The 10,067-nt window shown below is 44.9% G+C and overlaps 1 protein-coding gene across 1 annotated transcript; it reads left to right on the top strand.

The window, feature by feature from the left end:
- The first annotated feature begins 458 nt into the window (after window positions 1-458).
- LOC102492078 (interferon-induced transmembrane protein 3) lies at window positions 459-833 on the top strand. Its single transcript, XM_006143687.2, has one exon. It carries the CDS (start codon window positions 474-476, stop codon window positions 831-833), a length of 360 nt encoding a protein of 119 aa, XP_006143749.1. The 5' UTR covers window positions 459-473.
- The last annotated feature ends 9,234 nt before the right edge of the window (window positions 834-10,067 follow it).

Raw genomic sequence — 10,067 nt, 5'->3', positions numbered from 1 at the left:
TCGGCAATGCGTGGCTTCAGAAGACAGCAGGAAAGCCAGCTGTGGAGCTCAGGACAGTCAGAGCCACCTATTCAGAGTGGCAGGATGAGAAAGATGGGGAATGGCCAACTGCCCCAGACTCCCAGGCTGCATGACTGCCACTACTGAGTCCTAGCCTCAAAGCCAGGAACCGGGTACAGAGTACCCGACCACGTGCCTGGGGTTCCATAGAGGCAGAGAACCTGGCTGCACAAGCAGGGCCCTTTCATTCAGCCAGAGGGTAATCATTTCCAAGAGACTATTTTTATTTTGATTAGTGATCAAAATGATTTTCAGCGTTTCGATGTATTTTTTAAATATCAGAAGGGCAGGGGAGAAATTGAAACAACTTTTAGAACAGCAGCCCGCCTGGTCATCAGAGCCTGTGCGCCGTGAACCATGGTTCCCAAACCTTCCTCACTCGCGCCAGCACCGGCTCTCCCCCAAACTATGAGATGATCAAGGAAGAGCACGAGGCATCTGTGCTGGGGGCACCCCCACCCGCGTCTCCTGTAGTGCTCACCATACCCCCGCCCGCGTCTCCTGTGGCGCCCACCGTGATCAACATCCGCAGCGAGACCTCGGTGCCCGATCATGTGGTCTGGTCCCTGTTCAACACGGTCTTCATGAACTACTGCTGCCTGGGCTCCATCGCGTTTGCCTACTCCGTGAAGTCTAGGGACAGGAAGATGGTGGGCGACGTGATCGGGGCCCAGACCTACGCCTTGACCGCCAAGTGCCTGAACATCTTCGCCCTGGTCCTCGGCATCATTCTGACCGTCATGTTCATCATCCTTTCACCGCGGCTCCAGTAATAATTGCAGATAGGATTCACTGGATGAAAGAGTCTTTCCAATGCTCATAGTCAATGACCATGGCCTGCAACCATGTCCACCACCACTGCTGACCAGTCCCCGGGGCCTTCGGGCCTGCCCCTTGCTTTATACAGCCACTTCTACTCACATGTCTGACTACGATGGGATTCAATAAAGTGCACGTGTTTGTTAAAAAAAGAAAAAAGAAGGGCAGGAAGTGGCCTGCCAGAAATCGTCTGAAAGTCCCACCTTTCTCATTAGGAATTTTTCTGACAGCAGTTAACCCTGGGTAGATATGTCCCATTTCCCTCAGAGAACCCAGAGGAACGTGTATACACCGATTATAGTGTTACAGGATGACTGAGTTAAATTCAAGATCTGTAATTACTACTCAGTGAAACGAGAACAAGACGCCGCAGACCTTTTTTTTTTTTTTTTTGGTAATACTATTAGGAAAAGTCAATATTTTGCTTCTTTCCTTCTGATTTTGGCAAAATAGCTAAGCCTATAGGCCTCAAAGCGAGATTGTCAAGAATTGGGCCTACCATGACAGCCACGGTCAAACCGAAAGCGTATTTGGGGCTGACGGAAACACAGACCAGCACAATATAGTCATCGTGGTTCTCCGGGCGGCTTCCCCAGCCCCTTTCCCATCTTAAGTGAGAACGAAATTCAATTCGCTTAAGATTAAACTGATGGAAAATAAGAGAGCTGTATTGATTTACTCAGGATTAAACACTCCGGAATGAAATTACTATCATCTGGAAATGGGAAGAGTGGAAAGAAACACCGGATGGGAGTTAGGGTGCAATTTGGAGGGAAAATGTGGTCATCACATCAACAGAGGAGCAGAGTAGAATATTGAGGGAGAACACGCAGGGTCATTCTGAAGTGATGAATGGCCTCACCTCTCCAAAACCCCCACCCCCATACCCCCACTCTTCCCTCCCCCCACCAGCACTGATCAGAGGACCTGCCCCGCTCATCTTGCTTACCCGAGCAATCTGCTTTGCCACTGCACGGAGAAGCAGCTGGGCCGCTCACAAAGCACGGTGAAACTTCAACTGCTTTGGCCATCTTGGTCATCTTGCCTTGCAAGGAACACCACGACCAGGAAAGAGGTGGTCTGTGATGAGTATGGAGAGATCAGTTTAGAAGACAAGGCTCTTCCCAACTGGCAAATTGGCTCTGCTCTTTTTGCCAGGTGATGTTTGAATACCACAAGAAAATTTATAAGAGAAGGGGTGCTTTAATTGTGGGGATGACTTAGTGGCTTTTCTGTCTCGCAGGCAGAGATAGGCTAGGCTGGATCATGAGTATGAAGGGATTTCAGGGGCAAAGAAAGAGAAGGGAAGAACACAAAGCCAAGATAGCTCCTTGCCCTGTTCACAGGTGCTTAAAATGTTGACAATCGAAGGAAAAATAGAGGGAAAGTGATGATTTATTGAATCCTAGGAACCTTGACTGTATGTTCTCCTTTACTGCTGACAGCACTTCCATGGTAAAATATTACTATCTCTTTTTTACAAAAAATATAGTAAGAGTCAGAAAAATTATGAGATTAATTTTACGTGTCCCCTTGACGGGGCCACATGGTATCCAGAGATTCTGTCAGACTTTGTTCGGGTCCATCTGTGAAGGTGCTTCTGGGTGATATTCCATTGATGCAGGCAGACCAAGCAGAGCAGATTGCTCTCCCCCATAGGACTGGATCTCATCCAATTTGTGGAAGATCTGAATGCAACCAAAAGGCCAACCATACCTAGACTGAGAGAAAATTCTTCCTGCCTGACCATCTTTGAAAACCAGCTTTTGGGGGAACCAGCAGTTAGTGTAATGGCTATGTCGCTGGACTCCCATGTAGTCGACCGTGGTTCGCGTCCCGGACCCGCTGGCTTAAAACTCACGCCGGGCGCGTATGAGTGCGTGCCCAAGATCCCAAGAGGAGAATGGAGGAGAAGGGATTGCGGCGTGACCATCCCCCCTGGGGGGTAATTTCTCGCTTTCTGTCTCTATGTCTCTCTCTGTCTGACGAGCGCACGCGCCCTATAGCGAAAACCCTCTCCAAAAAAAAACAAAAAACAAATCAGCTTTTGGAAGTCTTTGACCTTGAACTGAAGCACAGGTTCTTCCTGTGTCCTGAACCTGGTAGCGTTTGGGTTTTCCAGTTCTAGGCCTTTGGACTTGGACTGAAACTAAATCCTTGGCTCTCCAGCTTCCCACTCACCCTGCAGATTATGGGCCTTGTCGGCCTCCATAAAAGCTTGAGCTAATTCCTTTTCTCTATCTGGAGCTACAAGGGGTCTTCAAAAAGTTCATGAAAAATGCATAGTATGAAAAAATCTATGCATAGATTTCCCTTTTTTTTGCACTAATATAAAGTTGGACTTAGTTCTACTTTTTAATGAACATTTCAAAGTTCTCTAGCATGTCTATATCTGATTCTGTATGTTTGTACCTGTATGTGTCTTTAGCTCCACACTTCCTACTAGATCCATGTCCCTGGAGACCCTGACTAGGACCCAGGCTGAGCACACACCCCATGGCACCACCGATGAACAGCAAAACCAGAATTTCAAAGCAGGCCTGTCTGACTCACTTTAAATTCATGCTGAAATGTAAATGAGTGATCACAGACATCCACTTGAGAGCAGTTCCAAACTGGTGTAAGTCTTGATCGTAAAGGGACTCCAGCAGGGACAAACAAGGACATGGGTGAAAACTGCAGGCTGCAACAACTTCCCCAGTTCCTCCTGGGCCTGCCCTCTCCTCTACGCAGTCTTGAACCTGCATTAACCCTCCTTTCTTAAGCCTCTCCTGTGGGCAAACACTACACACTTGTGACTTTTGTCATCACCTCGCAAGGCTAGCAGTATTGTTCCAACCTTGCACGTGCAGTCACACAGCAGAGTCTGAGACAGAGACCCAGGTCTCTCGGGTTCCATAGCCCACACCCCTTCCGTGAAGTCTGACCTGCGCTTTTGGGTCTGTTTCTGAAGCAAGGTCTCTAAACACTGGCCACCCCTCTTCCTATCTCACTGGTCCTGATATATTGAGCTGTTAAAAAGTCATGGCGCATTTTTGCATAGGAAACTTAGAAAAATAAGTCTTGACTTTTCTGACAACCCAGTACTTTGCTAGGATAATCAGTTGCCAGACATGCATAGAATGGAACAAAAATATACCTGATTTTCTAAGCCCAATCTTGGATTACACTGAAATTTATGATAAGAACAATAGATAGGTGAGGAATCAGTCTACAGAAAGAAAAGAAAACCAAGAAAAGAAAGAACTTCTGCCAAGATGGAGATGTTCCAGTTACTTGTGCTAAGTCAGTGCTTTCTAATGATGACTGTTCTCGTGAGCTGTAAGAGTGGAGACTCTGAGACCCACAGATGGTGTAATGGTTATGTCACTGGACTCCCACATAGCTGACCATGGTTCGTGCCCCAGACCCAGAGGCCTGAAAGTCACACTGGGCATGTGTGTGTGCATGTCCAAAATCCCTTGAAGAGAATGAAGAAGAAGGCATTGCAGTGTGGCCATCCCCCAGGGGGTGATTTCTTGCTTTCTGTCTCTCTGGCAAACATGCACACCCTATATCAAAAATCTCTCTCTCTCTCTAAAAAAAAAAAGTATAGACTCTGAAAATATAAGACAAACCTCTACTTGAAGTATTGAACTTTAGTATGGAGCCAGTGAGTCAATAGGATGAAGGCTTTCTTTTGCGGTGGGCCTTGCTGTAAGCTTCATAAGGAACAGGGAGGGGCAGGGAATGTGCTTTACAGGGAAGAGATAAAATAATAAAAATAAAAATAATAAAATGCTTCCTGTATATTTTATTGACTTTATTGATGAAATGGCTATGTTGCTGGACTCCCATGTAGTTGACCACGGTTCGAGTCCCGGACCTGGTGACTTAAACTCATGCTGGGAGTGTGTGCATGCGTGCCCAAGATCCCAAGAGGAGAATGGAGGAGAAGGGATTGCAGTGTGGCCATTCCCCCTGGGAGGGTGATTTCTCACTTTCTGTCTCTCTGTCTTTCTCTGACTTTCTGGCAAGCGCACACGCCCTAGAGCAAAAACCTCTCCAAAAAATTTAAAATTAAAAATAAATAAATAAATAAAAATTCTCTTTAAAAAATAAAGAAAGAGAGAGAAAAAAGTGTCTTAAAATCAGGTAAATACTATGCATAGCTTAGACAGTGAAAAGCCACTCTACATTCTCTGAAAAGCCAAGAGCCAGAACAGGTATTTAGACAGTAGCCTCTGCTTTCACACTTAGTCAAGCTCTAACTTTTATATATAAACAGCAGATTCATTTTGACACAATTCTTAAGTGTTAGGAAAATATAGACCACATCGTCCCACGAAAATATTGTCAACTGTGTCTTCAAATGTGTCACAAAAAAGGAAGATGTTTTCAACACAAATCTGTTCTCAGTTTGTATTTGTTAGCTCCTATAAGATTTTGTAAAGACAATTAAAATAAATTTGTATATTTCTTTTATCTGTTGTTCCCCCCCCTTTAATTTTGGTTTATGTAGGGTATGTATGCTAGCAAGAAAGAGATGGGGGAGTGATGAGAAATCATTCCCCGGGGGGATGGCCACACCACAGTCTCCTCTTAGGATTTTGGTCATGCACGCACAAGCATCCAGCATGATTTTCAAGTTACTCGTTTGGGGACTTGAACCATGCAGTTGGCCATGTGGGACCCAGCTGCCTTAACCTCCACAGCACTGTCTGGCCCTCATTCTCTCTCTTTTTAAAAAAGCTTATTTCTTGAAAGAGAGAGTGCAGGTATCCTTCACAGGGTCTTGCTACACTGTGATTCCCCCAGCCTCCACTCACCTTCCAACCAATCAGGACCATGCACTCAATGGCGCACCTGGGATCTGAACCCAGAGCCTCCCACATGGCTTCAGTATCCCTTGGCAAAGGCCTACCATCTACACCACTACAGTTAGGTCTGTTTTTTCTTTCTCTTTCTCTATTATTTGTTCACAGGGTCAACACGTAGTTAAAAAAGAAAAAATTCTCCATTCTTAAAAAAAAAAAAAAGTCTTACCACTTCAGAAAATGTCTTTCCATAGGTCATTCCTGTTCCTCACCATCATTCTAATCTCTTTCTTCATATAACCGAGAGTCTGAAATGTCAACATTATATGTCAGGAACTTCCAAGGCTTTCTACAATTTGACACTGCAGTTCAGAGACAGTGGGAAGTGCTTTATAAAGAAATATCTACATTACAACCCTTGTGTATGAGCATCTATAGCCCAGAAGGCTTGAATTGCCTTCTGGAGATCTAACACAGTTCTTTCCTTAAGGTCCCTCTCTGAAGCCTGAGAGACACCTCCTAGTAAATAATCTGCCCTTCTTATTCACGGGCATTCTTTTTTTTTTTTTTTTTTTTTTTTTGAGAAAGATTTTTTGCTATAAGGCGTGTGCACTCATCAGAGAGACAGAAAACAGGAAATCATTCCCCCTGGGGAGAGGGGAGATGGCCACGCTGCAATCCCTTCTCCTCCATTCTCCTCTTGGGATTTTGGGCACACACACACACACACCCAGCATGTTTTAAGCTGCCCGGTACAGGACTCGAACCAGTTGCTGGACTATGTAGGAGCCCAGCAACAAAAACCATGGTGCCATCTGCTGGTCCTTTCACAAGCATTCTAACAAGAAAATATTAGACATAAGTGCATCTAAAGGAAGGAAAAGGAAATGGCTGTTCCTTTTTAGCAGAAGACATGGTTACTGAGAATTCTCCAATGCAGCAGTTACTCAAAACCTGGTAAGACCGAATTCCCCAAGGAAAGCTCTTTCCGTGAGGGATCCCAGGGGTCTGCAGCATCACACACCCTCAGTGGGATCTGCTCACTTTCCCAACTGTCTGGTGTGATTGATGCTTTCTCCTCCCATCCCTGGGTATCCGAGCCAGTGAGCCTCAGCTCATACATGGCAGTCACTGAATGGTGTGCCCATGAAAGACACTCCTTGTGCATTCCCAGAATATTCACTTAGCAAGTCATGTGTTGAGCATCTCCTATTGCCAATCACCCTTCAGGGCACTGGGATTGGGCAGCATTAAACAATGCAAAGTCTCTGTCCCGGTGAGGCTTATTCTAGTGTTAAGGGGCAGAAAATAAGCGTATGCACAGCATGCGACATAACGGGTAGTGCCAAGTGCTATGGAGAAAAACAGCAGAGTAAGAGGTCTAAGGAAGTGGCTTACCATCTTATGGGGTAGGGGACATGTAGGGAGTGTGTCAGAGAAGACTTCACGAATGAGAGTTTTTGAGCAGAGATGTGAGGGAAACGATGATATAGAGGAGAAGAACATTCCAGAGGATTCAGCAATGGCAAAGCCTCTCATGTAACAGATATATTAGACAGAAGATAAAGGAAAAACTATGAGGCCAGATGGTGATGAAATGCGCTCTGTGGGGCAACCCGACATGAGAAGGTTTCTAAGTCAAGGTCCCTCTCTGAACATATTGGGCACGCACTTGCCCACGGTCCAGGGCCAGCTGAGGAGGAAATGGATCACAGCACCAAAACCCTACTGGGAATGTTGTCTCTCAGCCTCTGAGTTTCACTCATGAAAAGAAAGAAAATAAACTTATAAAAAAATGAAAAATAATTCAGGAGAGAGTGAGTTTGTATATAATATATTGTACTTTTATTTTTTAGAGACTTTTTCTTTTGTCTTAAGCTATGTGTGCTCACTGGAGAGAGAGAGAAAGAGAAAGAGGGGGAGAGAAAGAGAGAAGAGAGAGAGAGGCAAAGTGAGAAGGAAAGTGAGAAATCATTCTCCCCCCCACAAGGATGATGGCCATGTCGCAATCCTTTCTCCTCCATTCTCCTCTTGGGATCTTGGGCACGCATGCACACACACCCAGCTATAGGGCGCGTGCGCTCGCCAGACAGACAGAGAGAGACATAGAGACAGAAAGCGAGAAATCACCCCCCAGGGGGGATGGTCATGCCGCAATCCCTTCTCCTCCATTCTCCTCTTGGGATCTTGGGCACACATGCACACACACCCAGCGTGAGTTTCAAGCCACCAGGTCTAGGACTCAAACCATGCTCAGCCATGTAGGAGTCCAGCAATGTAATCACTATACCTTCTACTGGTCCCAATATATTAAACCTTCTGAAAGTCCTTTAAAGTTATTTAAAATGTCTTTTTATAAGAAAAAGTAAATTTCTTTTTTTTTTTTGGAGAGGTTTTCGCTATAGGGCGTGTGCGCTCGCCAGACAGAGAGGGACATAGAGACAGAAAGCGATAAATCACCCCCCAGGGGGGATGGTCACACCGCAATCCCTTCTCCTCCATTCTCCTCTGGGGATCATGGGCACACATGCACACACGCCTGGCGTGAGTTTTAAGCCACCGGGTCTGGGACGCAAACCGCGGTCGACTACGTGGGAGTCCAGCGACATAGCCATTACGCTAACTGCTGGTTCCCAGAAAAAGTAAATTTCTAAGGTTGTCTTTAGTTTAAAAGTTGAACTTCATTAATAAAATAAGTCTTGATTTTAAAATATTATACTCCCAAAATAATATCATGGCAAACAAACATGAAGTATGGAAGACTACGTAAAAATAAGGCATGGTTTACGGGTTACGTATAGCGTACACAGATCTCCACCATGTGCGTGTGAAGGCCATATTAGAAATTTCATCTGCATCATCACCTCTCTGACGTAGTCATGATAATTGTTGTATTTTTATGAACATATGTTTATAGCAGGGGTTGGCAAACTACAGCCTGTGGGCCAAATCTGGTCTGCCATCTGTTTTTGTCTGGTTCATTGGCTAAGAATGGTTTTACATTTTTAAATAGTTGGGGAGAAAGTAGAAGACTATTGTATGTGGAAATTATATGAAATTCAAATTCCGGTGTTCTTCGAGTTTTATTGGAACATAGCCAGTCCCATGCATTTAGTGTGGGCTAGAGTAGCTTTTGCATGAGAGAGACAGAGCTGAGTAGTTGGGACAAAGACTGTACAGTCCACAAGAACTAAAATATTGACTGCATCTGGTGGCGTAGTGGTATCGCAACTGGACCAACATGGCAAAGGTCCTGGGGTCGTGTCCTGAGACCTTCCTGAGCACCCTGGGCACATGCTGCACTCATGGTCTGGGCCACATGGTGAACCAAAGCATGAGTGGATCACAGCAATGATCTGGGCCACATGGTGCATCACAGCACGAATGGATCACAGCATGGAGACTCTGTTGGGTGCCTGTCTCTCTCTTCCTCTCTCTCTCTCTCTCTCTGTCTTGTAGAAGAAATAATGAACAAAACTTTAAAAAGTATTTACTGCCTGTTGATTCCTCATTCATTGCATCCTCGTTTTCCTATGATATAGATGCAGATATTCGAACATGGCTACTATCCTTGCCTTTTAGAGGCAGCTTTATAGCAAGAGAATTTACATGCAAGAAATCCACCTATTTTGGATGTACAAATCAGTAAGTTTAAAGGTGATGGTCATGTAAGCACCATTAAAATGCATGGGGGAACCAGCAGTTAGCGTAATGGCTATGTCACTGGACTCCCACGTAGCTGACCGCGGTTCGCGTCCCGGACCTGGTGGCTTAAAACTCACGCCGGGCACGTGTGCGTGCGTGCCCAAGATCCCGAGAGGAGAATGGAGGAGAAGGGATTGCAGTGTGATCATCCCCCCTGGCGGGTGATTTCTCGCTTTCTGTCTCTATGTCTCTCTCTGTCTGGCGAGCCCACGTGCCCTGTAGCGAAAATCTCTCCAAAAAAAAAAAAAAATACATGGGACATTTTCAATACTCCAACAGTTGACCTGTGTTCTTTGCAGTCTCCTTCCCCACTCCTGACTCTTGGCAACCACTAATATTTATATTACTAGGATTTCGCCTTTTCCAGAATGTTATAGTATATTCTATAGAAATAATATATAGAATATAATAAAATTATGTAGATGCGATAGGATAAAATCAAGCAGTATATAATCCTTAATTCCTGGTTTCTTTAATTTAGCATAAGCCAATACTAGATCATGAAACATAAGTTCATTCCTTTTGATTGCTGAGTACTATTTTTTTTATATGAATATACCACGATCTGCTAATTCACTCATTTGTTATTAGACATTTGGGTTATTTCCTGTTTGGGGGTCTGTTAATAAAACAAAAATGTACATTCAGGTGTAAGACCGTGTGGATGTGTTTTCATTTTCCCCGGGA

The sequence above is a fragment of the Tupaia chinensis genome, unplaced genomic scaffold (genome assembly GCF_000334495.1).
Source record: "Tupaia chinensis unplaced genomic scaffold, TupChi_1.0 Scaffold000102_1, whole genome shotgun sequence".
Classification (NCBI taxonomy): Eukaryota; Metazoa; Chordata; class Mammalia; order Scandentia; family Tupaiidae; genus Tupaia; species Tupaia belangeri.
Note: the sequence above shows the minus strand (reverse complement) of the source record. Positions and strands in the feature narration are given on the sequence as shown.

Bases quoted from the DNA above. Each gene is read 5' to 3' on its own strand.
- LOC102492078 (XM_006143687.2), top strand. From the start codon at position 474: ATGATCAAGGAAGAGCACGAGGCATCTGTGCTGGGGGCACCCCCACCC.